General features: G+C 37.3%; 1 protein-coding gene across 10 annotated transcripts in view; it reads right to left on the bottom strand.

The window, feature by feature from the left end:
• Window positions 1-25,968, bottom strand: part of PLEKHA7 (pleckstrin homology domain containing A7) — a 145,127-nt gene that overhangs the window by 55,070 nt on the left and 64,089 nt on the right. For 9 of the 10 annotated variants that reach the window (XM_021525582.2, XM_021525585.2, XM_021525583.2 and 6 more), the window contains one exon: window positions 5,937-6,020. The exons of the other annotated variant lie outside the window; for it this stretch is intronic. In XM_021525582.2, the coding sequence (XP_021381257.2) occupies window positions 5,937-6,020 (84 nt within the window). The remainder of the gene's footprint in view (window positions 1-5,936; window positions 6,021-25,968) is intronic. 10 annotated transcript variants of the gene reach the window in all.

The raw sequence follows: 25,968 nt of genomic DNA, 5'->3' as shown, positions 1-25,968 counted from the left end.
CAGATATCCATTTAAAGCATAAGTGAGGTCAATCCTACCAGAAGAACCTGTTCAACAAGTAAGAATTCAGTACAGCCACCCAGATGAAGAATTGAGAGGATAAATGGAAGGGTAAAATAAAATCTTTGAGAAGTTTCAGCAGCACCAACACCAGCATCAAATGAAATTAAAACCACAGGTGGCATTTTCAAAAATTATTATCAACATAATTTAGCAAGTAGCAATACAGTCACATCAGAAAACACAACAAAACAAACAATTAACAACACCTGATTTTCCTTTTCCCAGTCACCAAAGCCATTTATTAGAAAAACCAAAAATGGTATACTACAAATATGGTATAATACAAAAAGCTACACCAAACATGGTTGCTGCTACCATTGAAATCCAAATCTGAACACAATGGAGAACAGAATAATTCTGAAGAGTTATCACAGTTATCATGAGAACAGAGAAGATTCTGATTTTAGTAGTTCAACACAAGGTTTAACAGAGGACAAAGTCTTTGCCACCATTGCTCTTCCTCAGTTACAACCTGAACAATTATCTGTCCAAAAGCCTGAATAGCTGGTTTTTCCATTATGAGAAAAATCACAATACAGAATGACAAAAATGTAATTTCTAAGCATTTATTATGTGATCATAGAGTGATTTCTCTTCCATTTGCTACTAAAAGCAGTAACTGCAAAGAAACCAGGCAAAAAAAAAAAGTATCAAATTAATGACAAACTTCAAATTCACAAGCAGAAAAATGCTCTTTAAAAAATGTGAGGTTGTTGCCATGGAAGAATTCAAATAGCAAGCAAAAGGCACATTAAGTCCATTGAAAGAGAAAATAAATTATTATTCTCCAATACAAAGTGTTCGGCAGCAAACCTGGTGATGCAAACTTGCTGTACCAAACATTTTACAGAAAACACAAAACAATACTGCAAATTAAGGGAATTAACACTGTGCTAATAATATTTGACTTTAAAAATAAATGACTACAGCATTGACTGTGCATTCACAAACATTAGTTCATAGTTACTATTACCAAAGATTTTTGATAATATCTGTTATCCATGATATCCTATTCTGTCTTTGTAGTGATGGTGTTTTACTGTTTTCAGGCTAATTTTCTTACAGCCTCCCCCAAGTGTGTGAATACACACACAGAACTGCAGTGCGTCCATTTGGAGCTCTGGTACTGTGTAAATATTTTTAAGTACTTGAAATTAACACTCTATATAATATCTCCTGTCAAGCAACTCCCTTCTCTACTTAAACATTGCTAGTATGTCTCCAGAAACCATATTTAACAGCTGAAAAAATTACAAACCCAACATTTGGGTTATTAAAAAACCCCGACACTGAACAAGAACAATAAAAAACAATGACGACACCAGTAGCCCATATTGAAAATGCAATACTCACACGAGATCATAAAGATCAGAAGACTGGGAAGATCCACATCCATACTGGCAACTTAAAAAGTTTATTTGTTGGAAACAGACATGATGCAATAACATTGTGTCAATGTAGTTTTATTTCTAGTAAATTTCCTAATCAGCTCGATTAAAAAAAAAAAAAAAAAAAAACTCTCCTAGTGTTTCTATACATGTAAACAAGGTAGATATTTATTTTGGGGTTGTTTGGGTCTCCTCTTTCCTCTCCACCTGATACTTTGCTGCTATAGTAACCAAATGCAATAGATAAAATAAGATGGTTCTCTCCCCAGAGGTGATACACAGGTTTTATCAGGCACACAAAAACAGGCAAGAAAGAGGATAACACTCTTTGGATTAAGCACACTATATTTTTCCCCCTTATGTCTACATTTATGTTCAAGTTTTGTATTTTTGCAAGTACTATCTTCTCATTTGCAAACACACTGCTATGACAAATATATAGCTCCTAATACACAACTAGTAGTGTTTAACATTAGTTACAAGGCTGCATGTGCTTGATTCTTCCTTTCTGTCCACAATTACTTAAAGAACTGTTATTTAAACAAAGATTTGAGAGGAGAAATATAAACACAATATACAGCTATCCTAAGTAATTCTATCATAGATTGTTTCCCAAGAAATGCACGTGTAACAATGTAGTTAACTGAAAACCAAACACCTGTCAAACAGACTTATCCTTAATTCTGACTTTTCCATCAGTTGTTTAAGGAAGGTCCCTTTCTGGATTAATAGTTCATTAAAAACATGAAAACAAAGCACAGAAATCAAGAGGCAGTTGTGAAATGGAAGGGCTTCCCATACAGCAAGATACTCAGATTACTTCAATGTGATTCTAAAAACTGTGAGGTGAACAAGTCAAAAGAAAATAAAAATTATTCTAGACAAAAACTTAAATGCTAGCAGAAACAGATAGAAAAACAGACTTCAGATAAAAGCAACCATGACGCCAAACTGAATTCAATGCCAGCAACAGAAAAGTAATTCAAAGGAGGAAGAAATAAAAAACACCTCTGCAGCTTTTATCACTCAAAACAACATTGCCAAGAAAAGGTTATTTTTAAATATCAACTCAATGAGTAACAGCAGCCAAAGAACGTTAAGAATTATTAGTAAAGGAATAGAGAAGTAGAAGTACAATTAAATTATTGTAACAAACAGTGAGCTCATAGGCTGAATCTTGCAATCACCTATGATCAACCACTCCATCAAAAAAAAAAGAAACCTAAAAGTGACATGCAGAAAAGCTGGCTCTCAAGCAGAGCTAGTGAAAGATACAGAACACACACCCCACACACCAAGTGACCAAAGCTGCTAAGCTTGGAAAAAGAGTACAAGGTAGGGATTTGACAGTGATCCCAGCTAAGAATGTTGTAGGAAGTAAGGAATTACTAATCACTATTTAAAAGAAAAAAAGAAATCTAAATTAGAACACCTTTAGGAAGAAGGAATAGTGTAAGGATGAAAAGATAATTTAATTGAAAAGTCATAGGTTCCAGCTACAATGGAGTTGAGACAATCAGATTTCAGCTTGAAAAGCAAAATTGATGTGATATTGTTTAAAGGCCTTGGGAAAAGACTATGAAATACAGTCCCAGCCTTCTACTGAAAGTGTCCAGTTCTCATTTGATCAAGTGAATCAAGGGCATTTGGTTCACAACTGAGTCATAAGTAGGATTACATCACTCATTGGTGTCATTTTCCAAAATTTGTTTCCAAATCTTCCTGCCAGAACACTGCTTCCAGGATAAGAAATAGCCAGAGTAGTCCCCACATTCATCATTTCTACACGGCTGTAAATTACTTTTCTGCTGTAAAATGTGTCCTTTTAAATAGATATGCGTGTTGCAGCCTGAACAAGTTTGTGTTCACTTCTCCCCACTAGCTCCCAGTCAACATCTGTTGACAACTCCTTGGCTCTAATCTTAAATTAAAATCAACCAGTCAGTAATAAATCATGTCACAACAGCACTAAAGAACAAATCATCTTTTATGAAACCCTTAAGGGTGCTACTGCTTCAGATAGGGCTCTCCAGCTATAGGAAAAAGTAGTCTTGGTCAAAGAATCCCACGATGGAAAGCTCCCACAGACCATGCCAATGCAGACTGCCTCTCTGACCCGAGTCCTCCTGGTGAAATCATTTCATCACAGCACGGGAATCGACAACACTGCTCCCAAACTGACACACGACCAACACCACTGATTGTAAGAAATCCCTGAGGCCTGAGGGAAAAGGACTGGAAACACAGCAGGGCTCCATCACAGCTCCTAGGCCAAGGACAGGGAGGTGCCAACAGCTCCTCCGATTTCACCAGACACATCCCCAGGTGCCAACATCACCAGCTCACACAGCACCATGGAGAAGAGCATCTGTGTAAACCCCCACTGCTGCACACAAGTGGTACAAAACTAAACAACCCAGAGCATCCCACACATTTGAAAGTAAGACATTTTTAAAGCAATTTTAACTGACAGATTAAAAGACATCTGATTTTAAAAATATTGTATGCTCTTCAGGTCAATAATAAAGCTTAGAGAAACATGCTTGCAAAGACTGTTTTCTGAGCAGTGACTACAAACATTTACTCTTCTATCTCTCCAGCCATTCCCTCTTTTAGAATTAAAACCACCTCTCTCTACTAATTCTACTACAGTGTGAGATTTTTCCTGCTTTCAATACCATCTCAGTGTAATAAAATTAGTCTACACGCTCATCAGATTCCCCTCCAAATAAGCACTTCCATATCTCTTCCAAAAAAGTTCCTAACATACATCAAAGATCACTAAATCCAGGTACCACCACCAAGTACTTTTTTCAATTCCATTTTTAATAATTTATCAGCTGCCATGACTACAAAACAAAAAACAGCCTAGGCAAGTGTGATTAATCCAGGCAGGCACTCCAGGAGGTTATCCAAACACCTATTTTCCAGTACATACGTTTAAATTCATATCAAATTTGACTGAACCTTTACAACAGATATATTAAAAATCAATTAACGGATGGAAGCTGGAGCCCATGCTCAGTGGCTGCTGTCCACACTTTCTTCTGAGACTTGCTGATTTGCCACATACCTGCTCTCCTCACTAGGACAGTGAGGTGGAGCAGCTTGTTTCATACCTGTAAATGAGCTAAACCCAGCTGTGCAGAAAAGCACCTGCATGCCATGGGACAGCTGGGGTGACCTGCAGCTCAGCAGCCATCCCACAGCCTTCACACCCAATCACAGTCCTCTCCTACAATGTTATATTTCATGTTCTCAAGGGATCTCTACATAGAATTTGGCCTTGGCTTTGCTTTGCCTTCAGGGAGAGCAACTGTGTAGCCAGTGGTTTTGCTGCTGCTGTCGGTTTTGGTTGGTTGGTTTGGCTTTTAAACTATTTGAGAAGCTCTTCTCAGGGATAGCAGAACCTCTGAGCTCCACAGCCATGTTCTACTTCTCCAAGTCACAGGAGAAGACATGGAAAAGACTCAGTCTCCTAGGAGGGTTGAACAGCCTTCCTCTAGGCCTCATTTTTCTTAATGCTGTAACTGCTTTTGATAGCAGTCCTATCAAAATGTAAAGCAAATTCAGTGCCACAGAATTTGAAATTTAAAAAGAGCCCAGAATTGTGCAGGCAGGCACACAAACCCCACATCCAGGCTATCACAGCAGGATGCCCAGACTCTGTGATAAAGGCTGCTTGAACAGTGCTGGAAAAAGAAAAACTCTCTGGTACTGTTCTATTCTTCTTGCCCTTTGGTTTTGGGAACAATGTAGAGTTTTGTCCAGGACTGTTTTCTGTCTAGGGAGGATACCCAGCCATTCCATTAGAGAAGGAGAGCAGCAGCAATCTAACAGGCAGCCAGGATGACAAGGAGGAGTTGAAGCCTACAGAGAAATGGTGCATGGTCCAATCCAACACCAGACCAAAGGTGACCAAATTCACAAGACTGAACACATACATTTCTTACTTCTGTTTGGGTTTTTTTTTGATCAATCAAGATAAAATATGCTGGACACAAATACATTCGACACCATTTCTTCAGAACAAAGAAAAACAGCTGATTAATGAACATCTTAAACATAAGAAAACCAAGGAAATACAATTGAAAATAGTAGTATTATGTGTATTTAAATTTCAGTACAAACCTTACATTTATGTTCTGTTTACCTGATATTTATATGAGACTAAAGCATTATTAAGTATATTTTGAAAATTGTTTTTGTTTATTTTTAGGTTTGCCTGGGTTTTTTTGAAGATATGATAAAGATTTTCCCTCAACTCCTAGCTTAGAATCAAAAACTATCACAATTATAGTTTTTGATTCCAAGCTAGGACTTAGAAGGAGCCACTATCACAACGAGAAACAAAATTTTAAGCACAAAACTCAATTAAATTTTTCTACAATATTGGAAGAACTGTTAATAAATTAAGGTACTAATCTGATGTAGGTAAATGTTTTACTGTTTTAGATCTTTTGACATGGGTATAAAACTACTTACTCTTCTCGCAAAATAAATTCAATATTTTCTGGAGAAACCTTTCCTGTCACAGGATGTCTAAATGACGTGGTCTGCTGATTATGGCTGAAATGAAAAAAAAAAAAAAAAAAAAAAGAAAAAAGGAAAAAGAAAATTAATATTGCTATACTCAGTAAAATATGATCTCTAAAAAGCAGAACTTTTTATGTTTTGCTGCTCTATTCCAGAAATTAAATATATTTCTGAGATACTTTTCAAGTCTGAAATATTTCAGCTCCTTCCTATGTTCTTGTTGGCTTTGCCAATGGCACACTATGCCATTTAATTATTAAGCAGGGTAATGTTTTAAAAGTAAACTAGTTGCAATCCTTAGTTAGTGAGGCACACTTGAATTTATGATTATTTACACCATGCTGTTACCAGATTATTTAGATACAGCACAGAAATTACACAATATACATTTCTGATTTGTGTTTCCATAAATTTCACCGAACAGAACCAGTAATTTGAAATGTAACATTTTACATGATTTTTGTTATTTAATGAGGTCACAGAGAGAAATTCTGTGGAAGCCATTTCTTGTATGTTTCTTTTTCCTTCAATGTGGTACTTCTCCAATGATTTCTCTTTACACCTTCATGCAGAGGTGTAACATACAACCTTAGCTGTGTGGCTGCATGATCTATATAAAACAACATTATTTAGTATTTCATCAGAACTGAATTAAAATCAAGGGTTTCTATAAACTTTCCCCTCATAGCACTAGACATTTTTCTATCCTCTGTGAAACATTTCTTTTCATTGTAGATAAGTATCTTACCTATTTGTGAACCAAGTGCTCATTCAAGACTCTAGATTTTTCTGGGTTTTGTTAACAATTCTTAGGTAAACAACATCCAAAACCAGAACTCACATCAAATGTAGCAAAATAGTAACACACTGAGTACATTCAGAAAGTAAGAACAACAAGGCCATTCAAAGAATTGTACCTCAAATAGGCAAAAATGAAAACTTGATGTGTTTTCTTGTTTAAAGATACTGAGTTTTTCCTCTTGTAAAGCCTATTTGGTTTCAAGCATTAGAGATTTGACCCCATTGTCCAGCATATCAGGATGTCCCCCAGCACAGAATAAGGCATAAAGAAGTATTTTGAGGTTTCAGAGCAATGAGTTCCTAAGAGATAACACTCTGCTGACTAAAGGACAGCCAACAATCAAACAGCTCACACAGCCACAACATTCCAATGTAAATAGCTCAGGACATGTCTTGATTTAAAAAACAAACCAAAACTAAGCAAATCAAAACCAACCAACCTCTAACAACAACAAAAACCCCACCAACTGCTCATGTTAAGTCCCACTTGGGTCACAAACACAGAGGATATTCGGTGTGTTATAACTTTTCCTTTTCCAATACACCTTGCTACAGCAAGTCAGATATAAGCACTCATATCATGAACATTTTGAATGATAAGCTGTAACAACTTATGCATCACCAGAAGGTCTTTTTCCAGCCTCACCTATTATAAAAATCCTCACCCTAGAGTCATTGGAAACTGTGAGCAAGATTTGGGCTATCACTCCACTGCACCAGGGATGCCCCTCGCTCCCTGGACTGCTGAGATCTGACTTGTCCTACAGCTGTGGGTTAATAAAATTTCTAACTCTTTGGTTTTTCCATGAAATCAGAGATCCAGAGAAAGTATCTTCAGTAAGCACACAATGCTAACATCTACAAAGCAACCCAGATCTATTTCCTCACAAAACCACTGAGGAGTATTGTTTCCTAAAAAAAATACATTTCTATGTGAGATTTAATTTTGTGTCTACATCCAAAGACTGGGAGAGGAACTTGAGATGTTTTCAAAGGAAATCCTAAATAAATAAATAATAACTCTAACAATTGAACTCCATGTTTGTCACACAGTCCAGTTTTAAGCTGAAAGGTTTTCCTTTCAAAGCAGGCTTGATGCTAGTCTGTTTAACCTTAGATGCTTAGGTTAGGACTGCTGTCAAAACAAGTGCAGATACCTTGTTAGCTTAAAAAAATGAAAGGACCTTGCCAGCTATATTCTCCAGGGGCAGAGGAACTGCCAACAAGCTCTCATCTGCAGGCTGTCAATCATTAATAACTCACTCTTCAATTAAGGCTAAGAAAAAGAACTGTATTCCAGAAGTGCTCTAGGGTTATTCAGGAAGGGAAGTTTCCCATTATACCATATGAGTACGTACACAAATGCTTTATTGTATCTCAGGAAATAAAGTCAGCAGAAGATGTCCTCTTAGTTGCAAAAAAAGAGGAAGTACGTTACTAATAAGACTAAATATTACTTACTAATATTAAAGATTTCAGCTGGAAAGTACACACTTTTAAAAATATCAATGCATTTCAGGACAAGTTTTGCATGTCAATCAATCTCTATGAGCACAGAAACAGAAGGATGGCTCTGTTGCTGCCTGAAATGCAGATGGTAATTTCACAGACGAGGAGAGGGCACATAAACCCAAAACCTCCTGAAAATCTGCAGCTTCAATAGTAGGACTTCACTGGGAAGAAAGAAATGAAACCCCTGCCACTAACAATTAGTTTTGCAGAACACAGTGGTTTATTTGAATTTGAAAAGTGAGAGTTTAAGTGTTTTGCCTCACAGGACTCATTAGGACTAAGCGATACTATTCAAAACAACCTATACAACAGATGGCTAATGCCTTGCAACAAGGAATTAGATAGCAGGGAGATTTTCCTTCACAATGAGAGCAGTCAAACATTGGAAGAGGTTGCCTAGCAAGGCTGTGGAATCTCCTTTCTTGGAAACATCCAAAATGTGGACAGATAAGGCTCCAAACTACCACAAACTTTTAAGTTGGTTCCAACTTTGGAGCTGGCCTGGCTGGATGTGATGGGGTACAGAGCTTCCTTCCAACATAAATTATTCTGTTCTGTCATTCTCTGCTGCTCCCTCTATCCTTTCTCTGAAAATACAATTTAATTCTTATAATAAAGCTTCTTTGAAGCTTTCCCAGTATTTAAATGAATTTATTCCAAGACTACTAGCAGTACCTTGTTTTTATCAGGATGAGAGAAACTGAACAGCTATTTACATTATGATTTTTTGCTGTTGTCACATCTTTTAAACATTTGTTTAACAGTGATACCTGTTTACACAACACTGACAACAATAACATCACCAGCTCTAAACTTGCTGCAGTGCAAGTTTTCCTTCCTTCCCAAGGACAGACTAAAAAAAGACCTGGCACAGTTGCTCTCTGGACACATTAGCCACCCAAGAATTAGTTAATCACCCGTATTTCTTCCAAATGGCAACTACTGAATGTGTTCCTATTTTCCAGAAATCTACCACCTACAACAGGCACAATAAATGTGCCTTAATATATATAAGGACATGATAAGGTGTTCTACTCTCCATGCCCCTTTTATTCTTTTTTTTTTTTTCCATTAAAGAAAGAGAATAGCTTCAACAAAACTGGGAAAAGCTTACAATGCTTCACTGTGTGAATTTTGAATGCCTTGGAGCTTGCATTAACATAACACCACACATTCAAAATGCCAAGCTAAGTTTTCTAGCAACACTACAAATTTTCTGTGTGATCAATCATGGCATTTTTTCCTAGTAAGCATTTTTAAATTTTAATAGTTTTATATTATTCTGATTTTGTACAGATAATGGTAATCAGAGTCATAAAAGCAAAGCAAGTATAAAAACATGAAAAAATCAACAAAAAATTACATTGATTACTATCTACCACTACCAGCTTTATTAAATTACACTACAGACTGATATAAATTATTCTGAATTTCAACATTACAGAACACCACTTTCCAAAGCTAGTAATACTTAAGACTCAGATTCTTCATAAAAGGTTTCTTCAAAACCCAATTCTTTGTAATTAGATACCTCACCACAAATTCCATGATTTCACAGCAGGCAACTTTTACTAACACAAGAACTGAGTCACCCACTGTCTTAAGACAGATGCAAACCAGGCTCTAACCCTGTAGTATAATGGAGACAGGAAGGCATTCTTGCTTGTATGGATCTTTTTGCAGAACTTATAATTAATATCATGTCAATTAATTTTGTATTTGAGCCGAAGCCAAGTCCTAAATATTAATTTTTGGACATGACTGATGCTGATGACCTTTCATTTGAAGTCAAGCAAGTGTATAGATTGTCTCTGGAGTAATTTAAATGCACAGGCAGCTGAAACTTGAAATGTGTGAATCAACTATTGATGGAGTCCACATCACATTAACAGCAAATTTATAAGTTGTGAGAAAAATTCACGTTGTCATTGGACAGATATCCTATAAATTATTACAAGCCATCTCTACAGAACTTATTTTCCAGGCAGGCTGACTCCTTTACACTTACCTATAAGACTAGATAAGCCTAAACACCTTTTATCTTGAATATCCCAAATGGTGATGACAGTTACATGTAGGCACTCACCCACACTTCCATGGGTGATTTTGGTGTGGGTGCAGCTGTCAGAAGAACTTGTGCAGTGAAGAGCTGTTCAGCCAGTGAGTTGTTACTCCAAACAGGAGAAAGTGCTTGTACCTAATCAGGCAAACAGCCAGGAATAGTTTGCTTCATTTCACAACATATTTCTGAAATACATCAATAGCTTCAAAATAGTTTCAGCCTTCTGAGTATTTTTTTAATCGTAGCTTTAAGAATTGGTTAGAACATGTACCAACAAATAGTCCAAGAAAAACAGTGCCCTCAAAGTTCTGCAAGCTGGAAGAAAAATGCAGTGCAATACAGACATAATTTGGAAGGATTAGGAACAATGCCAACCAACTGTACTACTCAAGCAAAAGCACCTACTACAAGCTGCATGTACACAAAACTCCATCTTTTCAAGACACTGAATGTGATCCACTACTCTAAAACAGTAGTGTCTCATTAGAGTAGCAGTAAAATCCTTGCCCCACTGTAATCAGTGTCCAGGAGACTTTATAAGGTCAAAATTTCACTCCCTCACTGATTTTAATTAGCATCTTAACCTAGAAAAACTACTGCATAAGAATCACAGATTAAAATTTATTCTCTCAAATCTACATCCCACTCAGAGAATTCGTAAGTGTAAGTGTAGTTGTTCAGTCCAAATACAGTTCTGTAACTATCTTGAGCTGCTGTGTCTGTGACTAGCAGTAGTCAACACAAGAGACAGGGCTTATAAAGACAGATGAAAGGGGAAAAGATGGCCTGGTATCAGATTTTATTTTATTTTCACTTCTGGTACAAGCTTGCAGATAAGAAGAGTTTGAAATGAACAGTAAACTGACAATCATGCTCTCATGTAGTGTCATCCTTCCACCCAGCTCAGTGATGAGGAGGTTAAATGGGAACTCCACGTTTCCTTGGCAATGAAAAAATTCTTTTCCTGTCTTAATGAGCTACCAAAGATAATTTATACTATCCAGTAGTAGTATCAGCAGGAAAGATTTTGTTAATGGACACGCTTTTAAAAACAGGGCTAATAAAACAACAGTAAGCTAATATGGAAAATGCCACAGAATCACTACAAGCATTTTCAGTCATTAACAGCACAGATAAGAGGATGAATACACTATCATCACAGGATCAACACAGACTTCCATGAGTAATACAGGCTGAAGTCATCTGCTGATTCACAAATCCTTTTGATGCATATCATGAGAAACCATCAGGGTTTTATTAACTCACAAAAACAAAATGCATTCAGGGAACTTGAAATTAAAGGGGAAAAGCATGTTAGCCTTGCAGTCAAGGAAATCTTGACAAAAGAAATCTTTAGAAAATAAGAATTTCATTCTATTTCATTACTTGTGGAATTTTAGAAAAATTGTAGTCCCTGCCTTCAAAATCAAAAATTAAATTAAAAATCTGATAACAGAGATACACAAACTAAACAATTCATTCTCTAATAAAAAAAGAAAGAGGTTATATCTAAGTAATATGATTAAAAAACCCTGGGTAAAAGCAGCCTACTCTGGAATGCCAATATCAACCACAATGTAAAGAGTTTAGTAGGGAAGCTGCCCAAGAAGCAGTGCCAAATAAAGATACTGTTTTGTAAAAAGTATTTAAGGGAAACTTTACAGAAAAATATAGATCTCTGTTTTTAAACCATAACGAAATTGGTTAGAACAAAACAGGTGTTCACATTCATCTAAATTTACTAAAGAAAACTGAAAACCCTCACTATTGCAATTTGAATCTATTAAACTTTGATGCAAAAACATCGTCCATATGATAACAGACAACAAAATCCACTTTGTTCTAAATATCAAAGCAAAGACAAGTTTTCCAGCATCCCGTTTTCATTTAAGTAGAAAACCATACAGTGTAGAAAGTTGAAACCATTTAACACAACAGCTATAAGAACTGAATAAAACAAATTTTGAAAACTTGCTCTGCTGCCACATAAGTTATATAACCTCAAAACATTTTATCTTCATTGACTTTTTAATGCCAAAGATAGATTTTAACTTAAGATAAATGCACTTCTGATTTATTATTTCTTGAATTTAATCCATAATATGAAATCAGTGAATATCAGAGGACAATACTGCAGGACTGAGACCTTGCTGTGTGTGCCTTCAGACAGTGTGAAAACACACTGCCCTTTTCACCTCCCCATAAAATGGAAATACTTTATTTACCACCTGCACCACAGGAATGGCGTTCTAATCAAATACAAAATCACAAGAGTCCAGGAGGGAATGAAGGAATTATAGCTGGCATCCATCACGCTGTCCCAGGGCTACACTCTAGAATACTGATTCCAATTTTGGACTTCCTCATACAGGAAAGGCAGCAACAAAGAGAAGTGAGTGAAGCAGAGGGGCACTAAAAGGGTCCTGAGCACCACAGTGAGGAGAGAGTCAGGGCTGAAGCCTTGCTCAGTTCAGAGTGCCCTGCCAGGACTAACCAAGGAGGTTCTTCTCTGTGGTACCTCATGGGAGCAGCATAAAATGAAACAAGAGTCCATCAGACTGCTTGAAGGAGATTTTTCTCCTCCAGAACACAACAGTGTACAGCAGGGAGGGCAAAGCATTACAACAAGCTGCCCAGAGAGGTTGGGCAGTCCCCATCCTTGAAGGTTTTCAACACTAGAGTGGAGGAAGAACTGAGAGACCCGGTCTGAGCTCACCATGACCACGCTCTGTGCACAGGGATGCACAGAAGACTTGAGGCCTCACCCAATCCAAGTTGCCCAACTATCACAAAGCTAAGTACAACTCCTATTTCCATCACAGAAGGCAAACAAAACCCAAAACAAACAAGTTTCACATAACAGATTCTGCTAAGGGAAAAATGTAAGAACATCACATCATTTAGGAAGAAAAACTCAAAAGAGCATTAAAACATGGTTTGTTTCTTCAGTCTTTAATAACACTGTTAATTAACTCCTTCAGCAACTAAATAATTCTGAAATCCATTTAAATTCTACTAATAAATATTCTATTTAAGCAGAGAATTTATGTGGGCTGGATTCTTGTGCTTTTTATCTGCTAGGACAGAATTTCCAACCAAAGTCTTTCCTAGTAAAGGTCATTCAAAACACCCATGGGTCTGTCTCAGTCCTTCTGTAGCCCTACCCATGTCCTCCACAGCTTCACAGTGCTACTGAGGTACTGACCATAATCCTACAAACCTCATGCCCTTCAGACAGCAGGCTAAAGAATAAACAAGGAAATCAGCATTGCATTAACTGAATTAATGCTGAGTATGAAGAAACCACAATTCCCACTGAGCACACCTATTCTTGTGGGTTGGCTGATAATGTTTACTGGCATACATGTTAATGAAAGTTCCTTCATTTGTAACAAACTGTTCCAGCCTATGGAAGGCTTGTGGTTAATTCTGAAATACTTCAAACTCTATTCATCTGCAGCTTATTTCTTTTGGTTTGTGTGACTCTTGACTGTTTTAAAGGAGTTCCTCCTTCCCCTATTTCACTCAATTCACTGTGTTAGATAAAATGCAATGCAATGCATCTCCTCTAAAATTAAGTGCACTTGTAAAATGTTTTTTCTTATCAAACCTTAAATATTAAATGGACTACAGTACTCCTGAGAGGCACATAATACCAAGTTTTTGCTTGAGAGAAGATTAGCAATGCAAGATCATCTTGCTTAGAGCAGCAGGTATGAATTAATGGAGCTTTTCTGGCTGACTCTTCATGGCTGTGAATTATACACCTCGTTGTTACTTCCCTTTCCAAAGAAGCCCAGCACCTACAGAACTGAAATAGTGACATGCTCTAAAGCCATGGCATCAGCATCTGCTCACAGAAAGCTTCTGCAAATCACACACAGAGCCAAGATTAATGGTTTAGGATTGGAAGTGTCAAACAGATATGGAAGAGTATCTTTTTAGATTAGGCACAGCTTATAAAGTATGCAGAAATACCTTTGTAAGTCAACAAAAAGCTCAGCATTAAAGAAAAAAAGGGAGGATTTATAGCTATGCAACTATAAAAATATAAAGCTACCCAAAGTTGACTACTGCAGTACAACTTGCCCAAAGAAATAACCTAGAGCAAACTTGTCCTTACAGAGATGTAGAAATACTCAGTGGCCCCAAGTCAGACAAGCACAGAAACTCCTCAGACATTTCCAAACACTTGCAGAAATATTGCTGTAGTTTTAAAGTATTTTCTTTGGCATCTACAGAATGGAAAATATGCTAAAATATACACAACACTACTAGACAACATTTATACAAAGAAGAAAAAATACAGTCATTAATACATTCACTATTTCAACACTGTACTAAATAATTCCAACCTCTAAAACATCTCTGGTTTAATTCTCATTATTTCACTCAATACAGAAAGCCAAACAAACTCTCGAAAATTAACTACTTTGGTGTGTGTAACTCCAGGGTTTTCTTTGCTAAACACAAACCAATTAACCAATTCTCCAGAAATACTATTTTTAGTCATCCAGTGTCATCACCACAACTCCCCACTATGTAATCAAAGCTTGTCAGGTCACAATATAACCTATAGCAGTTGGTTAATAACAATTTACATTACTGGCATAAGTTATGCTGAGTTTAATGTACTGAATGTCTAAGTATGTGAACCAAACATAAATGAAACTGAAGAAAACTCTCATAACATTCTGTGCTACAATCCTTGGGTCAACACATTGCACTGTCAGAACATGAAAATTTGAGAATAAAATAGTATAATAAAATATAGTAACAAGAGTAGTACTGAAAACAACCCAGCCACAGAAGAAACATTTGCATTTTGTTAATGCCACTATGAAGACACATTAACAGTGCCCAAACAACCAGTTTAGAAAAAGTCCAGAGTACACACAACAGATAATATGCAGATCTAGTGGCTAAGGAAAATAGCACAAGCAATGTATCAAGAAGAACATTTTCACTCTTGCTGTGCTGAAGCTAGCAAACACAGTTGTAAAATGATGTTGTTGGTTTTCTGTGAAGTGGTTCAGAGGTTTCATTTAGATTAGCAAACATCAGTATGCATTATTAGATAGGATGCAGTCTTCTGGGGACAGCATGAGACTTCAAAATCAGTTCTGAATGAAACTGCATGAAACCACATTATTCCATTGGAGAAGATGAAAATCCCTTCCTTAAGCATGGAGCCTGCTATTATTTTTTACAGTAACTGGAAAGATTAAGCAACTACAACCTTTCACAATGTGACTGGAAGTGAACAACCACACAGGACGGCCAAAATGCCAACAGCCAACACATACAAAATCAGGCTCCTTAGCTCCAGGGAGCAAAACTGCAGCACAACCCAGCCAAAAGCACATCACTATAGATAGGGGAGCTATCAGCTGCATTCCTCCTGGGCCACTTGTGCAGGGTGCTGTGGCCTCTTGGCCTGGTTCTTGTCCCGTAGCTCCACGGCACCGTGGCACCAGCAGAGCCCTCCCTTGTCACTGGAGCGAAGCGGGCGCAGAAAACACCTCCAAGGGTACAACGCTGCTTTATCCCAGGGGATGCACAGCCTGCACGGCTCCTCTGCACAGCTGAGCATCAGAGACATGCCCTTAAAGCAGAGCTCAGCAGGGCACTGCAGCAACAGCCACCTGCTGTCACCTTGGCAGGACAAGGAGGAGCTCCCTGCCATGTCCCCAGGCTGTGAGCACAGTCCCAGGGGGGCTCACCCTGAGCCCAGGGCATGCCCCTGTCTGCTGCTGTCAAAGGGCAGAGCACAGGCACTGCACGTCTCTGCTGGGCTGGTTCCCCCGGGCAGCCCGGGCAAGAGAAGCTGCCAGCAGGAGAGCTCCCACACTGCTGACAAGGCCTGGGGTGAGAACAGGATTAGAGACTCAAAGAAATTCCAAACAGCTTCTTCAGATCCTGCATTAAGCCTTTTCAACGCCAAGAAAGCCTCTATCAAGCATGTGACTGAAACTTGGCAGCTAAGGGGGTGAAGTAACTTCACATGAAATAATATTTGTTCTTTAGGTAATTATTTAACAGAACATACGATGATAGAATGCCTTTGAAAAATGTGGATCTTTTAGCTTACAGAAAACTTTGTAATGTCTTGAAAATACAGATACTAAATATCCTTCAGCATTCAGGGAGTTCATTTTTTCTCCCCTTTCAGATACAGCAAGAGCAGAAAGAAAGTGCTTCAAAGCCTATGACAATACAGCCAGACTAAGAGCTAGACATTCTTGGTAAACTCAGAACAACATAAAGTAAAAAGGGTTTTACTCAATGATAATTTTAAAAATTCAAACACTCCAAGTGCTCTGTGACAAGTATCATATCCATTAATATTTAATCAAGATGATTACAAGCAACACAATACCTTTCCATGCTTTCAGCAAATCCACTGTATTTTAATTTACAAACTATAGAAATGTCACAAATAATTTCCCTGAATATGTGTTGTCCCTGAAATAAAACTTAGTAGATTGCAATTGCAGAGTGCTTTAAAATAAGTAAGAAATTTGAAAGTAGCACTGAATAAAGAAATCAGATGATTGATTTCTGCTGAATAAGTCTTCACTTACAAAGTCATCCTGCTTTGAAGTTATATTCATCAGCTTTGCATTATAAATTTGAAAAAATGGAGTTCATGGAGTGATGAATTTCAATTATTTTGGAAACTGGGCTGAGACTCAAATATGTCTTTGCAGAGAAATTAAGCTCTCCCACAAGAAATGTGAAAAAAGTGTCTAGATTTGCAATAACTGAAGTTCTTCTGCATCATTAACAGATTGAACAAACTAATGGTTTTGGCACTCCTACATTGGGATTATGAAGATCAGGATACAGATTCTAGCTCTGAAGCAGATTTCTAGTACAGTCCCCCTTTTTTCATAAAATCATCATTTTGTTAACATTTAAGACCTTCAAAAGAGAGAAAAGGTGCCTAGCATTTTAGACTCAATTTCATTTGCAGCTTTCAGAATGCTACTGCAGTACATACAAGCAAAAACATTCATTGCTTTTCAATAGCAGAAACCTTCGACCTTTCCAAAGAATTCCAGCAAAGCTGGGAAGTGAGAACAGGTTGAAATTCCTGAATCTAGACGAACAAGACACACTGCAGCATTCCAGATTAAATGTTTTATGGATTTACAGAAAATCTCTCCCAGTGACTAGAAGTTTTGTTCTTTAAAATATTTTTATCCAACATAAAATCGTCTTTATTCTGAAAATAACATTTTGGCAGCATCAGTGTTCTTTTCACTTCCAGAGCTAATTGTATGGATGTGAGAAGAAGGTGACTGCCTTTCTTCCTCCTATACTGTTTCAGAGCTGTGAGGTAACACACTGTAAAACAGGATACGACTGCACAAGCATAATGAATCCTAACGCATTGCAACACCCACAAAGCAAGTTCAGCAGAATTATTTGGCAAGATTAAATTGTCAGTGCACTTCTATAAAACTGAGCCAATTAATGCCACCTGAAAACTTGGATCTCCAAATATGAGTCTCCAAAATTAAGCTCGCTCTGAGATGAACTTTCCTATACTACTTAAAATCTTCCTGCTCAGTTACTTTCTAGTCCCTCTAAACTTAACTCACCCAGGTACAGCTTATAAACAACTGCACTGAAACATCAAGTTCAGCCCAACATGACACAGAAAATGTTTGCTTCAGTAAAATCATATGTCGTCATTTTATTACTGTTCTTTGGAAACCATCTAAGAATCCAAATCTAAGCCAGAGATACTAATAAAACAGATTAACTCCAGAAATTATGAGTGGCAATATTTATTCATCTCAAAGTACAACACTAGAAAGACACAGCAACACTGTGATGCAAACTACTGTCAAATCAAAGTGAGAAGAGAGAAAAGGTCCCATTTCAGAATACAAAGACACTCTCTAGGAAAAATTTAAAATAAACTCACTATTCTTAATTTCATAACACAGACTTTGTTTTCTATACAATATTCTGGAATCCTCATGTTATATGCCATGATTTCAAGCTTTAAAGCTCCTGAATTTAACTACCATCAGAGAGCTCAAAAATCCTGCAAAGACCACATGTATATTCTACATTCCTTGGATGTGAAAAGGTTTGCAGAATAAGACATTGCATTATAAAGACAAAAAGAAAGAGCAGCTTGAACTTTTTGGCACTTCAAAATGTTTGGTTCTAGATTCATTACATACTTTTTTTCATTCTCAAATACTTCTATTGACGTAAATGTAAGCATGAGAACTACAAAATAAATACAAAAGCTATTGTATTGATGCCTCAGAAAATTACAAGTGAGATTTACAGTGAGAAGGAAAAAAACCCCACTAAAGTTCTATCTGGAAATATACAGTATTTTGGAAATAGTTTTGTTTTAAGTAAGAGGATCTAAAGAAAATAAACAATGTAACAGATTGAAGCTCCAACAGAAAAGTTTGTGATTAGTCAGCACGCCCTGTAGGGAAGAACAACAAAAGAAAGAAATCAACCAGGTACTTTGCTATGAGTACACACAATTGTGTGTGAGCCCATCTCTCTGCATCTTGTGCTAAAACCTGCTGGAAGAAAAAAAGAGCCTTGACAGCAGGACCAAGAACCGTGTTGTTTCCTAATAGTGTTCCCTAGAAGTTTACCTGAAGGAAGAAAAAGGACACATGTACTGTTTTTATTAAGTGATCTTCCCCTACCCATAAAATCCCAAATGCAAGGATGGTGGTTCAATTTTGAAGGTATTTTCCGCTATAGCCAAGAGTAAATTCTTAAGAGAACAGAAATAACCCATATCCATGACATGCAACACCAACTATTTTTGCAAGCAAGGAATCTTCATCTAATGCCAAGTGGCACATATCAAAGACACATGCAACATGCCAAATTTCTGACTGCTTACCAACAGGATAAAAAAAATCATTACTAAGCTAAGCAACAAATATAAGGGAATAGTTAAACTTTTTCAAGGACTGTCCTGTGAGTTGCACTGATAGCTTGTATAACCTGACCTCCATTACGTGCTTGTAGAATTGATATGTCTATGTGTGTGGTAGAATAGGTAAAGAGGTCACTTAAGATCCTAGAAGTAGGTATTAGCTCTATTGTTACCTTACAAAACTGTTAAAAAGTCAGGGTACCTTTCAGCTGGATCCTATTAAAACTGCATTCAGTTCAAGTAAAGGGATGCTTTTCTAGGAAGCAATGTCACTCCAGTGCAATTATCAGAGAATCAGAAGGGTTTGCACTGCAAGAGACCCTATGGATCATTTAGCTCCAGCCCCCTGCTGTGGGCAGAGCACCTCCCACTAGAACAGGTGGGTCAGAGCCCCATCCAAGCTGTTCTTGAACACTTCCAGGGATGAGGCATCCAACACTGCTCTAGGCAACCTGTGGCAGTGTCTCACTGCCCTTACAGTAAAGAATTTATTCCTAGTGGTTAATCTAAACCTGCCTCCTTTCAGTTGAAAGCCATTGCCCCACATCCTATCACCTCACTCCAATAATGAAACTATCCCTGTCAGAATCTGTGGTATTGATGATTCCGAGATTGTAGAAAGCCTCTGTCTTTCTGCCCCGTTGCCAAAGAAGTCATAATTTGTCGGTGCTGGTTTCAGGGTTGTTTATTCTGCTTATCTCTAACATGTTCTGCTGCCCTGCCCAGCTCTGTCCTGCAGGGCAGCGTGTGGGGCTCTGCCCTCAGTGGGATGTTACAGACATTAAATACCAGAAACTCCCTGTGCTGGATTTACAATAATGTGCCAATATCTGTCATCTACATTGAACAGTGTGTCCCCAGCCTAAACCAATAGAAAAATGCCAACACCACAGTGAAACATGGAAGGCATGAAGAAGGAGAAAAAGGACAAGACACACCCAATTTCCTCCATCTTGTCCCCTTTGGACCCCTTATCTAGAATCCTAAAATTTTACTTTTGCACCCGTGCCACACTAGTTATTACTCATATCAAACACTCAGAGCTTGTAATTCATCCTGTAAGATTGAAAACTCTTTTCCATGGCCAGAGATCACAGCCAGTGTCTCTGGGGGCTCTGTACAGGGGGGTTCCTGCCCCGCTGCCAGGGTCCCAAGGCAGCCAGAGGGAAGCCCTGGATTCCCACATATCCCCGCCTATAAGCTCCCTCTAATACTCAAAAGTCACAGTACAGTCTCCGTGGAGCCTTCTCCAGGCTGAAGAACCCAAACTCCCTCAGCCTCTCCTAATGCAGGAGGTGCTCCAGCCCTCATCCTCACAGCCTCCTTCTGGACCCACCTGAGCTGGAAAACTACCATTAAACCTCAGAAACCAACTACTACCCCCTAAAACCACCATGAGTGACTGGACTAGCAACAAAATTATATGTCCTTCATTAGGCACATGGTCTTGCAGCACACACCACTCAGGTCACAGGACTTTCTTTCCTTTAGGCAAACAAAAATCCAGCAACCAAAGAAAGTCACAGAAACACTGCAGGGATTTTCCTTGCTTCCTAATCCTCCACAACCGAGATGTTCTCTTCTGTTCCTTAAACTTCCAGCTGTTCCCTGGGGCTCGAAGTACAGGTAGTTCCAGCTCTTCACAAAATTATCCAGCCCTCTTCCTCACACAATTAATGTATAACAATATTATAATCAAATTATAAACATATAGGTTATATTAATGTATAATTATACAACATTTACAATCAAGATCACTATATATTCATAAATTCATGAATCAAAACCAAAGTGTTAACTGACCTATGAGATTCCAAATTAAGCAGACTTTTTAAAATGCAGAAAATTCAGAATGCAGAATATGGGACATTAGCAGCAGCAGTTGTATCTACAAACTAAATCTCAATGGTATCAATTAGCAGATTTCTCAGGAAATAATTAAAATGGAGCTCTCAATTCAATCTCCACAACCCCACTTTAACTGCAACCTCCATAATACAATAGTCTTGGAAAACTTTTCATTTTAAATCTTCTCAGGGTCTGTATTTACAATATTATTTTGTAAACATGTTTCAGACATTCCTACCTCCAAATATCGTAGCAACACTGTGCATGTATTGCTTCAGGCTCTTCCACCCCCAGTCTCTCTAAACTATTCACCCTCCAGCAGGATTTCCCCTATGCACTACTTTTAATCCAAACAGCCTGTCATAACAGCGTGGTCACTATAGAAATCCTGAACTAGGAGCACAGACAGCAGGCACGCATTTTATCCTCCAAAACCAGCTAAGTTCCAGACACACCCATCTCAACCTTTCTCAAGAATATTTCCCACTCACTTTTTACATTCTTCACTCTTTTTACACATTCATTCATTGTGCCAGCAATAAGCTGGCTCCAAAACATAAAGAGAACATTAGATTCTATGCCCTTGAGTTACAAAATAACATTGCTCTGGCACACTTTCTCCTCCTTACTGTATTTTCTTCACCTCGTTCAAGAATACCATTTTACTTATTGAGATGTTTCCATTCACAATCACCCTCTTGTTACTGAAAAGTCAGAATGGCCAAAGAGAGAAAACTGCACGACAGCATCTCTGTATGTGCATTGTGGAGTTCCTAAAAACAAAATTTTAACAGCTAATACTTCTAAAAAGTATGAATAACACTTACTGCAACTAAACCATATAATTTACTTTAAAAACCCTGAACTACAGCAGGTAACACTTCCTAATCAAAAATTAAGAATTACTACAAAGCAGGTAGCAAAGTACAGACTAAGGCAGAACTTGTAAAATGCCAATTTTTCTGTGGCTTGCACATGCTTTTGTCCATCAAATATTTTTGTAGTTAGAAGTCTAATCACATTATTTTAACTGGCAAGAAGCAGAGTTCCTGCAGAGGACTAAGGAATGAAGCATGAGTTATAGCCCCTTATTATTATTTTCCAGTGTGTAATACAGTTATTTTACACAAAAGGCAGAGATCATATTTTTTGCTTACTGCATCACAAAACAGTTTTGCATCACATTACCTATATTCATTCATCACATTAAAAAAAAAAAAACAACTATTTTGAAATTCTTCCATTTATTTTTCTTTAAATTACAAACTTCCGTGTCCATTCTTGCCTCGTGTACAAAAACAGAATCAGCTATTGTATTTTCTGAACCACTACTCTGTATGTTATTTGAATGAAAATGCCTAGAAATGACTCATCACACTAAAAACTCCCTTAATGGAAAGCAATTACAATCGTCAATATGACTGTAACATCAGAGGTATTTTTGCTAGTAAGAAAATAAAGTGCACTACGGTTTTAAAAAGAAAGCAGTTTAAAACAAACAAACTAAATACTGTTTAGATATTAACCAGAAAACTTATTATCTTCATTAAGAAGGGAAAAATTTCTGCAGGGTCAGAAGCTACAACTTCCAAAGAACAGCAAGAACTTTTACAATACTGCAACAATAGTAATACCCTTTGCATAGTTGAGATACTAATGGTATCACTTAAAATCTAAGTTACAGCCTTGGTAATATTTAAATTACTTCATAGACCAAAATATATCCATACAAATGAAACCTGAAAAAAACTGAGATGGCGTTTACCTCCTACAATGGAAAAACTGATTACAGTTGTAATCTGTGATTTACTTACAACAATGTAAAGACATGCTTAGTTCAAACACTTCAAATGGGACAACTCACATTTCTAAATGTTTGCAGAATTAAGAGCAATGGACACTAAACAGGACACTTTCTGCCAATCTGTAAACAATTCTCATGTGCCATTTTTGCAAAAAGATCTTTTTTGCAAAACATCATTTTTGCAAAAAAAACATTACCCATAGGTAGAGTTAAAACAGAGAGTGGCAATCTTGGAATATGCAAGTCTTCTGAGAGAATATATAGAAAACAATGATACCTAAAGCTTGTTTGCAGTAAAAAATACACTTGAGTGCTCTTAATGTAATGTATTTAACCTCATGTTTCAACAGTGCTTTTCATGAAAGAACATGTTCTGAATCACTGAGCTCATAAAGTCATGAATCAGAAGCAAACAGAAAAAAAGGCTTTGAACATTCTCAGTTCACTTATTCCTTAGCAAATGAAACTAAATCCTGTCAGAGTATACCAAGCACAGGTCAGATCTAAGATATTTCATTACCTCTGAGAAAAATTTGACCAGTTTGGTCAAATGCACAATTATGGAGAAGATTTCATTGCAGAGTTTCAATGGAGTTTCCTCCACAAACACAGCAGTCCTTCAGCTCATCCACTATTTCAGTGACAGTCTGCACAAAACAAGTCTTCCTGAACCACTATGAGGCCTAACCCAAAAATTTAAATTGTCCCCCTGCCCAAATATGTTTACAGGCACATTTTCTTGTACTTTTGTAGATACACATGCAAAAAGAAACATACATGCAAGATCTGCACATGTCTGAACACACGTGCATACTCGAGGTTTTCACCTTGAGGCCCGAAATGTTACTTAAGTCACACAGGTGTCCTAAAGATTAAAGTTCTAAAAATGCACAAAGTTGATCTTTTACACATCTAGTGTACATACTGCTGTATGTAGGTTTTTATCAAATGTCCTCCATGTAATCAAGGTATTAAAGGTGAAAACCTGCATCAGTTAAAATCCAAGAGAAACCTCCAATGCAGCTAATTATCACAAAGCTGATAGATCAGTAAACTACTATAAATTAATTCTTATTTACCAGCAGCAAGAAGACTATGAACTCAGGCAGCCACATGAATGCACAACAATCACCTTTGGGAATTAAAATATTTCCCCTAAAACAATTCTCAGAACTTAAAGAAGGTGTCTTGTATTTGAAGAAAACCAGGTATGTGGCAAGGAGGATGTGTGTTACTGGATTATTGTTGAATACAGTGTTTTGAGACAAATACAAACTTCAGTGCTGCACTACCTGATGTAATCACAACTTACAAACACAACTGTACCTTGCAAACCTCACTTCCCTTGTCACCTTTAAAATCATGGAATTTACAGGGGTAAAAGTACTGTGGAGACTGTAAAATCAAGAATGCAGAATTTCCCTTGCTGAGTCTATGTCCACCATATGTGTTTTGAAACCTGGTAAAGAAACCCTGTTTCATCCTGAAATTCTTTCTGAAATACTGCAAATGTTCATAATGGAGCTCTCAGTAGCAATTACACACTTAACTTGTCACTCAACTGTCACCATGACAACAACAAAAACCTTTTCACACCTGGAGAAGACAATAGGAATTTTAATTACAGAAATTCATTCTGTTGACAGTTTGAGTGAAACTAAATTCTACTTTCTAAAATAAAAAATTAAACTACCAATTTAAAATGGCAAGAATTATACGGGGGTTTTTTTCGCCTTGAACATTCTGCTCGTTATATTTTTTTCTTCACGTTCAGATTTCACACTTGCTATTTATCAAGTACTTTGGTAAATATGATTTTTAGGATGGCTGGCAGAATATTTTTCATGTCAATGCATACTAAGTTTTATAATTCATCTCAGCAGGAAATCTCAAATGTTTATCAGAGACTGATTGCCCAGGCCAATATCCCCGCATATTTGTTGGTTACCTGCAAAAAATGAGGAGTGGAGGTAAAGTTGAGGGCAAGATATCTCATCTTTTCTAGTCTTGGGGAAATAAAAGACAATTATAAATGCCGCTGTGGGCTTTTTAAAATATAATGGGTTAGATACTGTTTAAAAAAATGAATTAAAAGCTATCATGTTTTGAATCCTGCATATTCTTAAACACAATTCTCTACCTTGACAGGGCTATTCATTGCTCACAGCATGCACAAACAATTCTGGGGATTAGAAAATATTTTCAGTTCCCTGCTAAAAATACACAAGGGGATAAAAAGCAGAACACTTGGTGTTAATTCTTCTCCAAGCTACTACAAGGTACAAACTCAAGCAGTTATTTATACAACCACATAGCCATGTTTTTCTCCAACAAGCTCACAAATGGTTACACCTTGGTAATCTTATAATTTGCTGTTATTTGTAGCTGTCGTCTAGCCTATCATCAGACAATAACATTTAAAGCAAATTCTGAACATCAAGTAGCAAAGGACAAGAAGTGGAGTTGACTATTCTCAGGAGATACATATTCTTCTATCAAAAGAGCACCTTTGTGTGAAGAATTAGTGTTGGATTACTGAGGATCCGGTTATATCATGCAACAAAGAAAAAACTTGACTTCTTGACCTATATCTACCATGACATGTCCTCTCAGCAAACACAAAAAAAAAAAAAAAATCCTATGAGATAAGAATATACTAATTAAGATAAAGATGAAAAATGATGGGAAATCTATTTATGCATGTTTCAGAGGGAATCAATCAATTTTGGAACATAGATAGCACAGAAAAAAAAAAAAAAATCCCGTTTTCTTTTGATGTTAAGGACATTTGTTGACATCAAAAGGGGAAAAAAACCCCAAACTGGACCACTAAGCATTCAGTTTTGATTATGCAAACAAATTCATACAGATTCAGAATCACAGAACCAAGGAGAAGTTGGAAAGGACTTCTGAGATCATTGAGTCCGTCCCATGAGCCCCACCATGTCAACCATACCACGGCACTGAGAGCCACATTGAGTCTTTCCTTAAACACCACCTGGGACAGAGACTCCACCACCGC

Source organism: Lonchura striata, chromosome 6 (assembly GCF_046129695.1).
Source record: "Lonchura striata isolate bLonStr1 chromosome 6, bLonStr1.mat, whole genome shotgun sequence".
NCBI lineage: Eukaryota > Metazoa > Chordata > Aves > Passeriformes > Estrildidae > Lonchura > Lonchura striata.
The sequence above is the reverse complement of the archived record's forward strand: the minus strand, read 5'-3'. Positions and strand labels throughout refer to the sequence as shown.